Source organism: Etheostoma spectabile, chromosome 10, assembly GCF_008692095.1.
Source record: "Etheostoma spectabile isolate EspeVRDwgs_2016 chromosome 10, UIUC_Espe_1.0, whole genome shotgun sequence".
NCBI classification, from domain to species: Eukaryota; Metazoa; Chordata; class Actinopteri; order Perciformes; family Percidae; genus Etheostoma; species Etheostoma spectabile.
In genome coordinates, this window is record NC_045742.1 from 16316649 (window position 1) to 16335559 (window position 18911).

General features: G+C 42.8%; 2 protein-coding genes across 4 annotated transcripts; one reads left to right on the plus strand and one right to left on the minus strand.

Annotated features, from left to right (window-relative positions):
* The first annotated feature begins 961 nt into the window (after positions 1 to 961).
* LOC116696354 (uncharacterized) lies at positions 962 to 17805 on the plus strand. Of its 3 annotated transcripts, XM_032527249.1 has the most exons (7): positions 7701 to 7931; positions 9084 to 9196; positions 9329 to 10629; positions 10815 to 11819; positions 11996 to 12130; positions 13342 to 14164; positions 17217 to 17805. In XM_032527249.1, exons 2-7 carry the CDS (start codon positions 9094 to 9096, stop codon positions 17219 to 17221), a joined length of 3372 nt encoding a protein of 1123 aa, XP_032383140.1. In that variant the 5' UTR covers positions 7701 to 7931; positions 9084 to 9093; the 3' UTR covers positions 17222 to 17805. The 3 variants fall into 3 exon arrangements, with proteins under 3 accessions (XP_032383139.1, XP_032383140.1, XP_032383138.1); XM_032527248.1 differs by lacking the exons at positions 7701 to 7931; positions 17217 to 17805 and adding an exon at positions 962 to 1117 and having other exon boundaries at positions 13342 to 14645; XM_032527247.1 differs by lacking the exon at positions 17217 to 17805 and having other exon boundaries at positions 7702 to 7931; positions 13342 to 14645.
* cryba1l1 (crystallin, beta A1, like 1) lies at positions 15746 to 18220 on the minus strand. The gene is made up of 6 exons (XM_032527250.1): positions 17972 to 18220; positions 17465 to 17547; positions 17239 to 17357; positions 16717 to 16858; positions 16485 to 16627; positions 15746 to 16165 (listed from the first exon to the last, which is right to left on the minus strand). The coding sequence occupies exons 2-6, from the start codon at positions 17537 to 17539 to the stop codon at positions 16018 to 16020; spliced, it is 627 nt and encodes a 208-aa protein (XP_032383141.1). The 5' UTR covers positions 17540 to 17547; positions 17972 to 18220; the 3' UTR covers positions 15746 to 16017.
* Positions 18221 to 18911: the final 691 nt, after the last annotated feature.

Consider the following 18911-nt stretch of genomic DNA (forward strand, 5'->3'; position numbering starts at 1 on the left):
TTAATAATCACTACTTGCTGTTTTTTGTTTGTTTTTGCAATGTAATCGTTCATACTGGCATTTAGTTGTGCTGTTTTACAAAAAACACACTTAAATATGGGAGAATTCTTCACTCGGAGGACATTTGATTTTGAACAGACCAATTAGGGAGAAATACTGACATAATTTAATTTGAGAAGTGAAGAAAAGCACATTTTGGTCTATGATCTATTTGTTTTTAACTTTTTTTTTTGTAATTTTAATTTTGTGTTAGGTTTGTGTCAATTTTATTTTGGTTTTGTATGTACGGGAGTGGTGGGTGGGAGCATTATGCAATTTGTTCATCTTTTTAGTCCAAGTTTTAATTCTGAGTTGTTTTTTAAAGCAAAAGAGACCAATCATCTTTGTTTAGTTTTTTTCTTTTTTACTCTCCACACAGTATATTTGTAATGTTGCCTATCCATGTAAAATTATGATGTACCATTCATACCTGCCTTGGCTCAAAGAAGTTGCTTTTTTCAGTAAAGTATGTAACTGTTAAAACTGTTTTTTTTTTTATAAATAAAGATCTTTTCTTAGACCAGATCTGGCAACATGTGATTGATGTGGCTGTGTGGGGAGGAAGAACTGCTGTATCGGGTAGATAGACGCGTCTAATTAAAGTGAGGCAGCCTGTCCGGCTGGGTAATTTCATCCTCCCGCTCTTGTTAGGGCAAATAGCAAAAGCAAAAACTTGACACTATTTCAGAAATTCCCTCTCTAACATCAAAGTCCTCCATTTTGAAGGCTCTAATTACAAGGGCTCGTTATGCTATTTGTGTCGCAACCTTCTTTTAAACTCGTTGCAAACGCATTCATTTCCAAACTTTTAAACTGTGGTCCGGTTCATTTTCTGCGTAAAGCCGGTTAATTCCCAAACTCGGCGTACACATCAACACAGTTAAGTGTTGACATTTTCAGCTTTGCGGTTTTCTCCGGTTACACGTGCTGATATGGATAGCTGCCGTGCGTGTGTGCGTGACAAGTCGATGGAACACAAGGGTTGTACATAGACAAAAAGTGTCTCGGCGTTTCCAGTATGCAACACATGAAACTCATCGCACACAGATTGAGACGCAGCTGCTGCATCACGAGGGCTGTAAGTGCATGTCAGTGTGTGAAAATGTGATCTTGGTAGGGTTTATAATGAGTATGTGTCGGCCTGTGTTGCATACGAGGTCACGCAATTTATTTAGTGTTAAATTATTAAATGTAAATGTTGATAAAGAACAAAACATTTTCACACTCACAGAACTACGTAGATTAGTGTGTAAAAATGCAGGGCTGTAGCTAATCATTTGGACCTTGAGGGTTATGGCTATATCCTGGGTGTTTTAGCAACACGGGGGAGTTTATAGTCTGCAATCATAAATGTGTACATGGAAGGTATTTTATAGGCTGATCTGGAAGACGAAACAAAATTGTGATTATTTAGTCTGAAATGTCAAATTGTGAAAAAAAATATTGCTTTTGCCTTGCAATGAGGTTTCATATCTCTATACACATTTATACCTATATTTGTCTATTTTTAACCTTGTCTGTAATTTCAAAGTCAATCAATATTGATGCCTGTGAAATACTCAAATACCTTCCTTTGAGGTACATAAACGGTTTTACCCTTTTTTTTTTTTTTTTAGAAGAATTTGACACTTTAAATACTTCATGCAATGCACAGATTTTGGTTGGTATTCAGAATTTATATATACATTTACAGTGCTTTAGTACAAAATTCACAGTTTTTATTTCCCCATACAATGTCCTCTTGTGAGCTGCGGCAAAAGGATCATAGGATCAGGAAGGAATTTAACATCTGGAGATGAGGAACAATTGAGGCGATAAATACCATCCGAGACGTACATTTGAGTATTGTTTTAAGACCAAAAAACGCAAATCTATCTTTTAAAGTTTGCTACTCAGCCCTATGAAATATAAGTAAACTGTATTTACAGACAAGAGGGGTCACAAAGTACTTTACGGTAAAACAAAAATAACATAAAATACTAAGCCATGTTGCTAGTTAAAGGCTTGCATAAAAAGATACGGCCTGAAGACCTCAGAGAGCGGCCAGTAGTGTGTGCGTGCAATAGATCCTAGATGTAAGAGGGAGCTTGACCATGCAAGGCCCTATAAGTAGTGATTACAATTTTAAAATGCACTCTTAAAACCTTTTGGAAGCCAATGAAGCGCCTTAGGTACAGGAGTAATGTGCGATCTCCTGCTGGTCTTAGACAAAAGTCTTGCTGCTGCATTCTGTACAGCTTGCAGTTTGTCTATGGATGATTTGTTTAAACAAGTGTACAGTACATTGCAATAATCCAAACGTAAAAAAACAAAATACAAAAAAATAATCTTTCCAAGAGGAAGCATATACAGACTGAACAGCAGGGGGCCAAGCACAGAACTTTGGGGTACACCACAGGACAGAAGAGCAGAGTCTGCCATATACAGTATGTTCCTATGGACACAGCAGAACTCCTGTCCGAAAGATAGGAAGAAAACTAATCCAGAGCAGTTCCAGTTATGCCCACAGTTGTTTTCAGTCTATCAATCAGAATGCAGTGATCAACTGTATCAAACGCTGCACTGAGCTCTAGTAGGACTAGCACAATACATTTACCCCCATCAGCAGCCATCAAAATATCAATAGAACACTTAAGATGAGTAGTCTCAGTTGAATGGTTTTTATGAAAGCCAGACTGAAACTTATCAAAGATATTATGAGAATCCAAAACATTATTTAACTGGTTTGCAGCAACCTTTTCTGAAGGTTTCGAAATAAAAGGCAATTTAGAAATAGGCCTGTAGTTTTTAAACAAAGCTACATCTAGAGGGTTCTTTTTCAAGATAGGCTGAACAAGAGCATGCTTAAAACCGCCACGGGCCTGGCCCGGCTGAAGAGATAAGGGTGCAATGATTATTAAACGCCATTGCACAAGCGTCCACATCATTCAAAATAAAAACCGAGCTTAAGTCAAATGCGGCCAAAAAAATACCACAGTAAGCTGGTTAATCAAACGTGAGCAGGACCCTTGTTTAATAGGCAGAAGATCTTCATTCCAAACAAGATCAAATAAGGTGCATTTGTGATCACTAACAAATACATCTTCAATGCAAACATTATTAATGTTTATACCATAAAAAAAAACAGATCAAGCATGTGTCCCTTGCTGTGTGTATGACCAGAGACCTGCTGAGTAAAATCAAAAGAATCAGTGATATTTACAAATTCAGAAGCATTTTTGCAAGTATCATCATCCACATGAATGTAAAAATCGCTAACAATAATCACTCTGTACAGCTTAATAATGGATGATAAGAAATCAGAAAATCAGTAAGAAAAGATGCCACTGGCCCATGTTGCCTGGTAAACTAAAAAACAATAAAATGTATTTGAGCAACCAATTTTAGTCATCTGTAGTTTGAAAGAAGAGTACATGACTGGCAGATAAAATATTTTTTTTAAACCACAGCAAGACCTCCACCACGGCCCGTGATTCTTGGTGTACTGTTAAAAGTACAGTCCCTATAAAGTTTCTCCTTGTTATCTCCTGGGAGTGTAGATACAGGTTTGAAACAGCATTTTGACCTTCATCCAGGGAAATATAATTATATATGGGGTCATGAGTCCAAGACCCCCCAATGTATCCCCACCTCATGGTTGTTTTTCTTTTTTGGGGTACTGCATCTAAAACCTTGGGTACAGCCCTGCTAAGATGTGTAAAGTGTAAACTAAAGTATCTGTAGGTTAATACAAATATAGCTGCACCTGCCACACTATCATATTATTAGAGCTGTAAAACAACATTAATGGTTTTGTCCTCGATCTGCTACACCCATTTAAGTGACAAGTGTGTAGGTATGTCTGTGTTAGTCACTGAATGTTTGAAATGTTTGTAAGACGCACACATGCACACACCCTTCCTTAAATTTGAGACCACCTAATGCAGCAGATTCTCCCTCCCTCCCTGTGTCCTGTCACTTGGTGTCATATCTATTTAGGGCTCCCCCGCTGTTCTTCATTTCCTCTCAATTTCTCTCTCAAGCTCAAATAGAAGCAACAACATTTAACTCCGGCACACAAGATGTGGGAGAAACTGCCGGGATGATAAGACAGAAAGGAATATATGAACACATGTTCAGAGAGGAAGGATTTTTGGAAGGAATTTAGCACCGGATTTGTCACAGCGAGCCAAAGTCCACTTTCGGGACAGCACCTGGTCTGTGGGAAACCACACCACAGGGAGATAATGTGAGGCCTAATGCTTCCTTCCACACGATCCCTGAAGCTGATTTGTGGAGGACAGTGACTACTTATTTATAGGCTTAAGAGCGACGGTCTGCTCAGTCTTAAATTGCAACTCATGGGTTCCATCGGTGTCCCTAGTCCGTCCTCTTTAAACTCAGATGACGAGTCTCCCAATCGCACACAGTTCCCGGATTCCTCCCGTCACACCTCCCACACCGAGAAGCAGAGCTGCCTGAGCTACGGGATCTGGCTGGCCTGGGACCACCTCAGGCCCTTCATCCCCTTCTTCCTCATCAGCTTCATGGTCGTGGCCCTTGTCTACCTGATGCAGGCCATCATCTTCGGGGGGCCCTTCAAGGATCCGTACTTCTTTGTCAAGTTTAACAAGCGCTGGCCCCGACCCACTCCGGACCAACAGGACTCTCCAATACCTACCAAATTTTTCAGTCCGGTGCCCTCCTCATCTTTTGAGCAAGTCCTCTTTGAACTGCACAGAGACAACAAGACAATGTGAAGTGTTTGATTACAAAAACTGGAGGATATGTTTCTTTTCTCTGTGAATATGAGCTCACTAGGGATTTCACCAGCTCTTAGTGCTATTTAAAGCACACAGACTGATACAATGATTATATGTATGAGTAATTTATTATTGGCTGTGTGTGGAATGTTGTTTATGTTAAAGTTGCACTGGGTAGAAAGCAGAACAAAAACTGCAGAATTTGAAGTAGATTGAAACCTCTTCCCGAAGCTCTCCCTCTTCCCAATTTATTGCACAGGCAATGCCTACTCAGAACAGTTAATTGGAACTTTTTCTGAAATGACCTGGGATCCACTAAGGTCTTCCGAGTTTTTGTTGTAGGCGGAACATGGAGCCAAGGTGCAGAAGTCTAGTTTTCTCTCAGACAACTTGAAGTACAATATGCTGAAAGATTATTATGCAATTTTTGCCCAACAACACGAAAAATAAAGTGCCTCCTTGTGCTTTTTACCCCAGGACTACTTATGTTACGGGGTGGAAAATAGCATGTAAGACTGGGTGAATCCATCTTCCAGCAATGTGCAGCTGTGCTTCTCAAATCAAGGAAAACAAACGGTTTGCTCCAGTCTTTTTTTCTTTGCGATTGGGCCATGATTATATAACAGCCTTTTCAATTCCACAGTGCTGCACATTATTAACATAGTTTGTCTCTGTAGTAACTTTTTAAATGCTTTATTTAGAAAGTGTCTGCCTGTATGCACAGTAAAGCACCAATTACATCATACGTTTGGCCTGTATTTAGGTCTGTGACAGTAGATGTTGAGGCTTGAGCAAACAATATTTTCCTGAAGCTGATATGACGCTTCAGCAGTCTGTGGTGGACAAATAGAGTGGGAATCTTCCAAAGTATCTTTAGTTCAAAATTCACACTTATTTGACTATAACTCCACCATGGCTTGACAAGCAAACAGATAGGGGAATACTGAAAAGACAGTAACTTTGTAAATTACCAACTTGATTTGAGTAATTCAGACTGCTGAAGACTCATACTAGCTTTAGCTGAACTTCAGAGGTAATTTTGCAGAGTCGGGACTGTGGAGGAATATGTCCCCTAAATACTACTATAAGCTAAAGAAAGAATTAGTCTGATGTACAATACTTTAGAAATCATTTGTCATGTATAACAAGTTGACAGGCATGCAACATATCGTAAAACTCTAAGATGCCTGTAACACTGTATCATCATATGTTTACACCAGTGATCAAAGGGAGGCAGGCAGTAGACGTTCAGACTGTGTACAAGACAACTGGTGAATAGAAATAACAAATTGTTAATTTGTTTATTCATGTTATGCAGGGACACAATATCCAAGGTTGGTCATTAAAATTGTTTAGCCCAAAGAAGATCTTACTGTGGCAGAGTTGGGTGGTAACAACTAACATAGGGTAATATTTTCTTCTGTCACAGTATTGCGTGTCTTCAGCCACAGTAATGTGTCATTTATAGGGTTCCACCATTCTAGACACTAAAAACATCCTTCAGATTTCCAGTTTTTAAAATGTTAACAATTTTCCAAAAATGTATTGCTGTTGTCTACAAAAGAATTTGCAACATTTATTTTTCTTAGTACTATTTAGGTGAATGCTAACCCCCATTTTGATTAAAGATAGTTTATCAAAGCAAGATTACAGCATGTAACCTTTGTTGAACAGCAGCTACTGTAGCCACAAATGACCACTGTGGATTAATGATGACTATTAAAGTATAGTGTAACAGTACCACAAATAGAGAGGTCATCAAACCAGCTAAGTAGTCCCAGCTATACAGAAATACGTCCTAAAACGTTGTTAACGTTAGATAATAGCCACCATAAGTCACACGAGACCAAGAAAGCCTGTAGCAGCAAAGAGGCTCTAGTTTGTGGTGCTGCTACATTAAAGGTGCACTATGAGTTCCTGCATGGTTTCAGCGCAATTGCATTTTTGTCTCAAATTGTAGGCATCACTCCTTGATCCGCTAGCTGCCTTCCCCCTGAATATAGTGTGAAAAAGCCTGGGAGACAACACAGGGGTTGTAAACGTCAAACACTAGGGACACAGGATGTGCACCAAAATGCAACTAACCACATTTCAGCCAATCACTCTCAGATACAACTCATGTCATCAACTCCCCCGTTATGAGCATGAGCACAAACTCCCACCCTTCCCCCAACCATCTTGTCGGTGGTTGGCTGGAATCTGGTTTGTTGTATTTTGGTGCACAGCCTGTGCCTCAAGTATTTGTTTGACGTTCATCACCCCTGTGTTGTCCAATGTGACCAGGCTAGCGGATCAAGGAGAGAGGCCACTGCAATACAATTCAACAGCAAGTAAGTAAGTAAAAGTAGTAGTACTACAGTGTATACATGTTCTGCCTGTTACATCAGTAAAAGTCATGCATTCAAAATTTTACTTGGGTAAAATTACATCACACAAGTAGTATCAAAATATATTGAAGTGCGAAAAATAAAAGTACGCCCAATGTCCAAATTTATGTGAACATCACTTTAATGTGGCTGCTAATTTTTACAATAGGCCTATATCAAAATGTATTAAATACAATCTAAATATGCAAAGTAACATAGTAACTAAAATTTACAAATAAATGTAGTGGAGTAAAAAGTACAATGTTTGCCTCTGAATTGCAGTGCAGTAGAAGTATAAAGTAGCAAATACTCATGTGTGATACAAGTACTACACACATGAGTATTTGTACTTGTACTCAAAATTGTAAGTACAGTACTTGAGTAAATGTAGTTACTCTCCACCTATGGTCTGAACCATAGACTGTTAAACGCCACAAGTCTAGAGGCTAATCTTTTTTAAGCGAAAATGGATGTAGCGGAAGTGAACTGTCTTGTGTTTAATGTTGTGTTAGTAGCCTACTCTTTAACCGTTGCTGTAGTGTGTCGGCTGTGTGGTGACACTCCCGCCCCCTGGTGGCGTAGCGACACACGACAGAGCACCGTTGCTGTTTGATGACCACGCTGACCCGTGGATGACCGTCCCAAAACGGACAGAAAAAACTGAAAAACAAAACGATATAGGCTACTGTCTGTCAATCTCACATTTGGTGTATATATATTTTAAAACGAACTAATGTCATTTTGTTGACGTGGGAACGGAGTTATTATAAGGAGCATTGAGACGGTGAGTGAAGGTGTCCGTCAACTGCCCGCGTTTACACCGGAACAGCCAGCCTGGATAAAGTAACTTTAGTTAAAACTGCTCAGGTTGTCCTCAGAAGTTTAGTTACAATCAATGTTATAATGTGCATGCCATGTTAACTAGAAGGTGGTCTGTTATGACTAGTTTACAATCTTGGGGAGTTGCGCGCAGCTAGCTGGCTGCTGTCAGTGATGCTAACCCGCAGGTGTGCAGATTAGAATGCACTTCTAACGTTAAAGCACCAGTTCTTGATTAACCCATCACACAGAACTATACATCTAACGTGACTATCATCGAAGAAAAAAAGTTTTAATATAATTCGTAATGAACAAAATGCCCCTCTAACAATGGGGTTCAGAAATAAACCGACATTTAAGGCTGTTAATATCCGTTATGAAGTACTCCATGTTGGATTAAATGTGCACAATATAATACTACTAATTACACAGTTCTCTTTCAAAATGTGTAATAATGCCAGAAAACAAAGCCTATTAAAATATAACTACATTACTTAAGTAATCTGTAAACAAATAAGACAAGTATACAACTTCAGTGTATGATATAAGTCTAATACATCCAACACTCCTGCTAAAAAAAGTAGGCTACACCATGTTCAAGTAGATCTATGTAATTGGGGCTGATACTGCAATGTTTTTCTACAAATTCAGCATTAACCAAAAGAAGAAAATGTGCAAAACACAGACAAGATCCCACTCATATACATAATACATCTGATCAATACAACAGAGTAAGAGTCAGAAATTTGCTAAGTTAATTCAAATCAATATTGTATACATATGGATTGATGATGTTTGTATTGATGACTATCTGTTTGAAGTCAAGCCTTTTTCTCACACATGGATTCCAGTAGAAATTAGTGTATGACATCTTATTAAATCTCTTATTGAAGCCCTTGGTTTGTTGTACCTTTAATGAGCCGGATGAAGCACTAAGCAAAATGTGTTGCTCATGCCAATGCTAATAAAAGATTTTTTGATCATGTACTTTTATAGGTTGCATGTGCAAAACACCCATGTTTTATTGTTTGCAGTCACAGTTGCGTAAAAAGATATATTTGTACCAAATACGACCTGTCATCTTTATTAATCCCCCCTATCTGCTCCTCCTCTGAAGTGAATGGGGGATGTGGTGCTACCAAAAACCAGGGTTTGAAGCCCTCCTTCTTGCTGAGCTGCAGAAACAGCAACAGTGCAGCCAGTTCTGTGACACTCTGCTTAAGACAGAAGGTAAAAATACTGCTAAATTACAAACACAGGTAAAAACAGCTAAATTACACACACATTAAACAAACATCCTTTATTCTTGTTTCATGTTGTTGTGGGGACTATTATCATTACTGACATGTTCCTCTCCCTAAGGCATATCAGTACCAGCACACAGTTGCATTCTATCAGCTATCAGCCCCGACATCTCCTCCGCTCTGTCCTCCGCCCCCCCACTCCCTGCAGGACAGAGCCGTCTCTTGGAGTTTCGGGCTCTCGGCGCCTGCACCCTGCTCCACATGGTCAGACTGCTATATTGTGGGGAGATGGCAGGAGAGGGGGAGAATGAAAAGCAAGAGGCTATTTCTGCTGCAGCCAAGCTGGGCATCCATGGGCTTGTGGAGGTCACAAAAAGAGATTGTGAGAGCAGAAAAGAGGAAGGAGAAGGCTGCCATACGGAGGTAGGAGTGCAGACGGAGTTGCCGATGCCTGAAGAGAATGGGAGATGGAGCAGGTGGAGGCGAGAAGTGAGGGATGGGAGCAGCTTCCTTTGGAAAGAGACACAGTCAGAAGGTGAAAAAGAAACATGGACTCAGACAGAGGAGCAGCAGGTAAACACGGGTCCCCCTTCTCACCCAGCAGCCTCCTTTGACACCCTTGATATGGCTGCTTTCCAGAGTTTTGGAATGACAGACTCCCATGTTGTTCCCACTGACATTCCCTACATTCCCATATCCCTCGTCTACCCACCACATGAAAACCAACCACACCAACTCCTATCTGCTTTCATAGACTCTATGCAAGAATCCACAGCAGTTGAACACACATCTGTTCCTGTTGTGCCACCCCCGCATGACTTTGTCCCCCCACCCCTCCTTCCTTTTACCAGCCAAGCAACCTTGTGTGGTGCTGCCTCTCAGAGCTGCGGGGCTGCCCCTAAGGGAGCTTCCAGAAATGTTGCAGCAGCGGAAGAGTGGGAGGATGAGCAGTTAGAGCAGTTTCAAGGCAACATCCCAGGATATATCAGCCACTTCCTGAAACCAGACAAAGAGGAGGGCTCCTGCAGGGGGCGAGCAAGGAGTAGGCAGGGAGCAGGGGTGGGAGGTGCCAGGAGAGCCGGCACGGGTGAGAGACGAGCCAGGAAACCACGAGCAAGAACAGGAGGGAGAGGAAGAGGAGGGATAACTCAGACAGTGGACGTGCAGGAAGTGGGGGTGAGCAGGTTGCAGAAGTTGTTCCTGCAGAGGTGGGGGCTGAGGGCATCCATGACGGGTCAGGGTGGAGGAGCTGCAGGCAGGAAGTTGTATCTGAAGACCAGAGAGCTTCTGAAGCCAGCCAAGGGGAGAACAAGGCGCAGCAAAATGTGGGAGTTCAGCCAGAGTGGAGATGTGCCGCCGTACAGGGAGGGAGGAGGTAACACGCAGCGTGGGAGGAGTACAACGCAGCAGTTTAACAAGGTGAGACATAACACAGCGGTTTTAACTTGTAGTATTATGAGATAATATCTACAAAGTGACCTCTGCAACCAACCTACTGGTTAGAACATATATTGGGTTATCACTTTAGCACTATGACACATTTTTATTTCCTTGTACATCTCTACTTTGTATTGTAATTAACATACTTTTATCCCCGGTTACAGGATGGTCTTCCTGTTGGCAGGGTTTGGAGTGCGAGGGCCAAACCAACAACATCAGTTTCATTTTCTTCCCCTCACTTAACGTGCTCCAACACTCAAACCTTATCTGTATTCAGCCCCGCCCTACAGCCTTCCTTGTCTCCTGGCCTGCAGTCTGCAGCCTCTTCATCCCTCCCTCCTCCATCTCATGAGGATCATCCTGAACACTTTGATCGTCTGCTGGAGGAAGTGATGATGGGCCTTGACATTTTACCAAACAACAACAACAGTGCTCTACATTCTCAGCCTCCTCTTCCAACCAGAAGCAGCCATTGTGCCTATGCCTCATGTGGCAATACTTTGGCCCAAAACAACCAACAAGGCTGTACCACTGGCCTCCTGGAGGCAAATACAGGTTTTCATGGGTCCACACATGTTGCTGTAGCAAGAGGGACTGGCAGCTCCAGCTCTGCAATCAGTGAGATGCCGGTTTTACAGCAGCAGGGAGAGGGAGAGCTGAACAAGATGCTGGACCACTTCCTCCAGTCCTTTGAGCAGCACGTTGACAGCTGTACTGCCAGGGATGAGGTGGAGATGTTTGGTCAAAGCTGCACAGAGGCTAGTCAGCCTTACACTGTCCTTCGCAAATACAGAAAAACCAAGACCCCTCACACCCCTCGTCTACAAAATAAACACACACTGCATCCAGCCAGACACTCTCAAATAACTCCACTGCAACAGAGAGATGAAACCGAAACACTGCAGAGATGTTCACAGCCACGCAAGGCATTTGCTTGCAGTGCCTCTCCCCCCAAACATACTGAGCAATCACTGAGGAAAGTCAGAGCGCCAGCCAAACGACAGAAAAAAAAGATGAGGAAGACAGTGTCATCAAGTGACGCAAAGACCAAAAGCATTCGTGACCGAGGAGACAAGCAGCTAAAGCAGATGCCTGTAGTGAAACTGGAGAGGAGTGGCCCGCTGCCAGCCCAAGTTACACTGCACAAACCCAGCTGTCCAGAAGTCCAGGTGACAAACTTTTCTAACTACTCTCAAATAATGCTTCTGCTAATGTCTGCTGTTACAATCATTTGAGTCAAAGTCTTACAACTGTTAGTAATCAAAGAGTGTAATTGGGTTGTGACACCCACAGAAGGAGAAAGAAAATGTATCAAATGGTTTGTCTGTCTATATATCATTTTCAGAAACCGGCAAAAACAAAGACCGGTGCATCATCCCGGAAATACCCACGTGACAACTTGTCTAAAATGGTTCAGCCGGCCTCATGGAGCACAAAGATGTACCCAATCAGGAGCAGGTTTAGAGAAGCACATATCATGGTGAGCATTGACCTTTCCTTCTAACCCCCAATTTCGGGCTGCGTAACGGCTGCGGGTTCGCTCCGGAACAGCGGCAAAGTCGTTAGGTTTCCATTAAAGTCAGTGGGTTTATTTCCACTGACCGCGGAACGGCTGTGTCCTGACTCCGTCCCAGCTCCGGCGATCTGCAGCCCTCTGGAGTAGATACGCAAAGGTTCTATTTTTGCCGGATGCCGGAAAGCTCCGCAGCAATTCAGCACACGGCAGATAGTGCGGGACAGGAAGTCGAGGACAGAAACAAAATAAAACATCCGGTTAATTTTTCAAAATAAAATATACCTTGCTCACGATGTATATTTCCCTGCACTACACCTTGAAAACACGGCACAGAGTTGTTTCCTCTCTACTCCTCTGGATGGAAACAAACTTGTTGTTTTTGTGGTTCGATTCTACATGAATTTGCGAGATCTCGTGGGTCCTCGTGACTTCAGCTGTCAGTCGTGGCCGCAGCCGTTCCGCAAGAAATCTGGACCTGGTGGCTATTGACGGATGGCGGAGTACGAAGCCGTTACGCAGTAGAGCCGATCCGCAGCTGTTACGCATCAGGTGGAAATTGGGGGTAAGACCTTAGGCAAAGGTGTATTCCAAATGTCTTTTCTTCAAAGAAAGAGGCACCAAGATGCCAACAACTCTTGGATGGATTGCCATGAGAAATATTGACAGACATTCACACTAACCCTTACTTTTCCTCTAACACATTCAGCAAGCCAAAGTGTTTACTTATTCTGAGAAGTACGAGATATTTCTCAAAATAGATTGGCACAAACTTTGTACAGACATCTCAGGATGAGACAGCTCCCGGGCCAAAAAAGCCTGCTAACTGTCGGGATCCTTTATCTTTTTGTGTACCGCAATCATCAGGTCAAAACTTTATCCTTATCCTTAAAACTCTGGTTTATGACCAAAACCAATCAAATTAAAGACATTCCCAGCGACTGTATTTTGTGTTTTGTGCTAATTAACAAATGTTAGCATGCTAACTCGATAAACTAAGATGGGGAGCATGTTAAGCATTATACCTGCTTAAAAATGAAGCATGTTAGTATAATGTCATTAGCGTTTAACTTTAAAGCACCACTGTGCATAAGTACAGTGGTGCAGAGCTGCTAGCATTGCTGTAGACTATTGGTCTTGTTGTTGTATAATAATTATAAAGTGAATGTGTTTTAAAGGACAGCCTGCCCTTTCTTAATGAGCCACTTCTGAACAAACGGCCACCCTCAGCAGGCCGACCAAGACCAGGCAGGCCAAAGAAAAATGGACAAATCCTCAGTTTTTCTACTGGTGAGAGTTCAACACCACCAACTCAGCCACAGCCGGTGGAGCCCAGTTGCATGGATGAACAACCAGAGAAAAACCAAGCGAGACAAGAAGAAGAATTGTCTGTTCAGCCACAGGGAGAGGCAGAGGCACCTACAAGCAGGGTAGAGAAGAGGGGAGCAGAGTCAGAGAAGAAGACAAGTGATGTTGCCCCTGTGGCCAAGAGGGTTTGCTTTGAGCGAATGGCCCAGCTGACCTCTGGAACATGCACACCAAGCTCTGAATCTTCAGACTTTGTCTCTGAACCAGCAACCAGAAAGCTACAGGACGTGTCCAGTGTAGGGGATTGCTTACAAAGAGAACAGCGGGAGGAAGAACCAGTGTGGAGAGAAATCAATCTCAGGGAAACTGTGGGAAGTTTGATGGATGAAGAGATGCAGAGCAGCAACGATGAGATCATCGACGTGGAGGGGCCGACTCTGTCACCTTTTGTCAAAGTGAAGCCTTCTGTTTCACCCTCCTCACATTCTGCCAAAGAGCTCAGTCTGGGGTTGACGGGCAGCTGGGAGGACGACGACGAGGACATTGATGTGATTGGCGGTTCCAGTCCCGCTCCTCATCCGGTGATCATCAGCTGGACAGAGTCTTCAGATGAGGAAGTAGATGAGGATGTGGATGTTGTCGGTGAAAAGACGGACATCGCTTCATCGGCGATCGTGTCTACTGTGAGTAAAGGTGAGCTCGTTAACGGCAAATATCAGACTACGGTGCTCTTACATTAGCTTCTGTGACGTGCAGTTTTCTTTTCCACCTGTCTACTTTAGTTTGTGTTATTCCCATTTATTTCCCAGAAGACATTCAGGATTCCTCCATTTGTTTCATTTAGTGAGTTGCATGGCAGGGAGAGTGATATAGATCAGTAGATATGTTCAGCAAAGTTTGTTTTAACTGTCAAGTGTTGAAAACAAGACTAACCAAGCAGTTTAGAAAGAGGTTAGCTGCAAAGAAAATCAGGTTCATGTACCGTCAAAGGAATTAAGAGTGTTTTATTAGTTGTGAATAGGACTATGACTGTATTAGTTGTAAATCTGATTGATAATGTCAGCCTCTGTTCTGCCACAGTTTGTAAATGTTCCAGGAAACGTGTTTCTCCCTAGTTGTACTCTCAGGTTATGTTTGATAATGTTCCCTGTGGCGCTGATTTCTAGAATAAAAACATTTTCCTCTAGTTCTTGAAGCAGCTCTATTCTGTGACTCCAAATGCACATCTCTGGAAATGAGGCTCATCTTTAGGGTGTAGATTTCATTTTAAATTGTTCAAAGAATTTCAAATTCCAACACAACATGTATTTAAGTCAAAATGTCCAATAATCCTGGAATCACACAGACTGAGTGTTCCAACTAAAATACGCATTGTTAGCTCATATTTGGTTTCAGTTTTGGTTTCCCCAGGAAATTCCTGCTGCATTGGATTGGACATGTTTGCGTTGTCTGTGTGTAGCACATTTCTTTGTTGCATAATGTCAAATTTCTCAACATGCTTCTCAATTTTATTTATTTGCAACATTTTTGTTTTGTCAGAGTGGTGAAGATATTTTCTTCATTTGGTTGTGTTGGGTCTGTTTGCATGTTGTTGTGTTCAGCCTGTCCGTAACACTATGTCTTTGAGAGGAATAACTGAAGATGTTCCTCCTATTCTGTCCTTTTCCCATTAGTCCTCTCCTTCCTTTACATTATGCTGTCTGCCTAATTTAGCACCTTAGATTGGCAGGTAAACCTTTAAAAGCCGATAATCACGTGGCTGCAAGTACCACTTTACCCCAGAGTTGAAAGGCGGCTGTAAATCTTGTTTGACTTAGTTTCAGTATCAATACATCAGTAGAAACTTTTGAAACTACTCCTGCAACATATTGAGCAGTGTCTATAGACATTTTGATACTTTTTTCCCCATTGTGAATACTTTCACAATGAAAACCCATTGCAGCCACAAGCCCTGTTCTCTGTAAAGAGAAAAACAACGTTTACAGGCATCTTTTAAACCCTGCCTATTTTGTATAATAAAACAAGATTAGATGAAGTGAAAATGAGTTTATTAGTTATCAACCTGTGGATCAACCTCCTACACAACAACAAAACGCATCTGAGCTGCACCTCAGCGCATTTGGCTGCACTGAGGAGACCTGGCCGTGATGCCATGCTGTAGCTTCATCTCCCCTCTGTTTGGATCCAGCTCACTGAGGAATTGCTCTAGTCTTCGCCCAGCTCAGGTGAGAAGTACAGCGCAGGTGTGTGTTTGTGTGTGAGTGTGTAGGGACCTCCAAACCAAATAAAAAGACACTGTGTGAGTGTCAGTTATGTCAGCAATGTGTTTGTGTGGAGCGTGTGTTTCCCTGTGCTTTAACAGTGCGATATTGTCTTTTATCACACTCTGGCTGTGGCTGTAAATCAGTAGTGGTGTTCGGGCGGCTGTTGCGGCTCAAGTCAAGAGGAAGGAAAGGATTGAAGAGAGGAAGAAAGAAAGAGGAGGGGGTTTAAGGAGAAGGAAGTGGGGTTGAGGGGAGCTGCTGTCTCAGTCTCAGCCTGTTCTCTCAGTGCTGGATGCGCCTGATGGACTGGATCTGGGGGGTCTGGCAGTGGGAGCCCCAGTTCCTCCAGTGCTGGTAGTCTCCACTGTGTCTCTCACACTCCATGATGTACTGCTGGCCCCTGTAGCCAGGGTGCTGGTAGCACACAAAGCTGTGGGAGAAGAAAACAAGGGTTAGTGGGACTATTTTAAGAGTTGCTGTGACAAATGTGGGGATTTAGTACAAGCTTTGAGCTTTCAGCTGGAATGTCTGTTGCGTATAATACAAACTAATGAAAGACTGTAGTGAAAAATGTATAATCAACGTGATTTGTCAAGTGATAGTTTGACATGGAACAGAAACTAATTTGGATTACAAATAGATGTTTCAGTGCAAATCACCTGGACAGTGGAGGAGCCTTTGTAAAAGTGTGTCCTGATAAAATGCATCTAATCAGTTCTGTTCACACAATCCAATTCACTATAACTTACGCGCCGCACTGCACGTGCATGGAGCCAACTTCAGGCATCATCCAGCCCATGGCCTGCAGAGAGGGGTAGTCGTCACAGATCTCCACATTGCGGCCCATGAAGTTCTCCCTCTCAAAGATGATCATGCGGCTGCTCTGGTGGGACTGCAGGAGATAGAAGAAACTGTTGGATTTTGGACTCCTGAGGTAATTGTTGATTGCCACCTGAAGACTAAGAGACAGGATGTACTCACAGCGCAGTAGATGGGGCGCAGAGACATGAGGCGCTCCACATGGTAGGAGAGGGAACCGCTGTAAGCGTCCCAGTGGGGGTACTCTCCTCTCTCCAGGATGAACTGCTGTCCCTGGAAGTCGTGGTGCTCAAAACCCACCCAGCTTTTCAGAGAGAGAGAGAGCTGTTAACATCGTTACTGTATGTCCATCTGAAGACGTTTGTTTCTGTAACCTAACAGTGTGTGTCTGGTATTTTTCCAAAATGGATTCTGGAGAATTTATCTCTTTTTCTACCAGGCTTAAGAGCTACAGCACACAACCATGCTGCTCACTTTGCATAGATAGCAACTCAATTGTCTCACTGCTTAAAGCTTCCCACATGACTCCTTTTGTTTGGGGTGGATGTATTAGGGGAAACAAAAAGGGACAATAGTTTTCCTTGATCCATCCTATTCGTTTATTTCATTAAGGTTCTGTACAATCAGAATACTGAGTCTCATTTTTGTCTTGTTTTCACCAGAGTAAAAGTTTGAGAGACTTACGCTCCGCTCTCCACCCTGATGGAGCGGATGTTGTCCAGTCCGCAATCCTGAATGTTGCAGCACTCAGAGGTGAACTCCAGACACTTGCCCTGGAAATGCTCCTGCTCGAACACAGTCACCTGAAGGAGAGGAGCGGGGGATGTAGTTGGCAATGAGGTTGTTTGCTTCATCCTCTTGTACCTCAGTATCAGGCAGAATCATTGAATCTGTGCTCAAGAGTGTTTACCTTAAAGAAAGGAGCCATGCCCATTCCTGAGTTGACCAGCGGCTGCATCATTGGGGACCTTGTAGTTCTGTACATCTTTACTCCTGAGGTTCCAATGAGAACAGAGAAAAAGTGAATTAAGGTAGAGTAATAAGCAAGAAGATATGGGGGAAACTGTCAGTGAAGAAATACTCTTTAGAAAAAAATATTTGGCATGTTTTTCTTAGTGTAAAATATGATAGTGTTCAATAACCACTTCCAGGAACACCATAAAAATAATTTGGCCAATAGGCAGCTACCACTCATCTGAACTCAAACATCTGGAGGTCAAAAACAGGTAATTTACTCATTTTTTAGGCGTTTAAAAAAAAAATCAGAAATAAAGTGAAATACAATTCTGATAACAATAAAATGTGTCGTACGGGTGTTTCAGAAAGGGCTTTTGGTTTTCGGTGTCTGTGTGAAGCAGCAGGAGTGCACCTGTCTGTCTGACCCTGAGCTGTGTTGAGAGCAGAGATGCATCCTTACCTAGATTGGTACTTTATTGGAAGAGTTCGAAAGTGGTACGCGCCTACGGCCTGCCTCGCGTGGAGCTTTGAGAGAACCTGGCGCTTCAGTTTTATACCGACGGTCGGGGAGCGCGCCTGCGGGAGCGCGTCCACGGTTCTGATTCGGCCCGTGCACACCGCCCATTTGGAACAGCGGTAGCGCCAGCAGCGAGGCGCGTCCCCTGATTGGCTGCGTGGCTGCTGGATGCTGTTGTCCTGCTCCAGGGCGACCAGCTCAGCAGATCCCATAGTGCTGCTGGTGCTCCGAAACAAAAGCACTCCGGTATGTTCGGATCCCGGTCAGCAGTCCAGCGCGTGGCCAGGCACAAAGGGCCGGGATCGGGGAGGAGAATATGGGGATTAACGGCGGAGCAGAGAGGCACCGCGGGGGGTTCCCACAATGGCATGTCACCAAATGATCTTGCATGCGATCCTTCAAGGGTGCAGGCATACACACAACTGTGTACACACAGATGTGTGGTTTAGATCTATGGTTTCCAAAGTGGAGTTCTCAGGAACTCCCATTACACGTTTGTGCACTGAATGCAACAGTTTCTGTGGAAAGTTCCCCTGCATTCACATCCCACTAATGACATCAAACATACCAAAATTTGGTTTGGTTGAAGAAATTCTATCATATCAAACGTGGGTCTGTGGATTTATGCCTATATGTGGGGGTCTTTCAGAGAATTTCATTCAGATGTACCGCATGTATCACACATGCATGTTACTCACTGACATTAGCATGTACCCTGGAACATTTCTATTACATTACATTTCACTTTAGTTAGTTTATGTGAATGCAGTTTGTTAAAGCCACACACGTGTGTGGCCACAATTAAATAGTTCATGTCACTGAATGCAATCAAGCCTGTCCAAGTATACTGGTTTATAATTTGAATAAGTGGATTGGTACGATG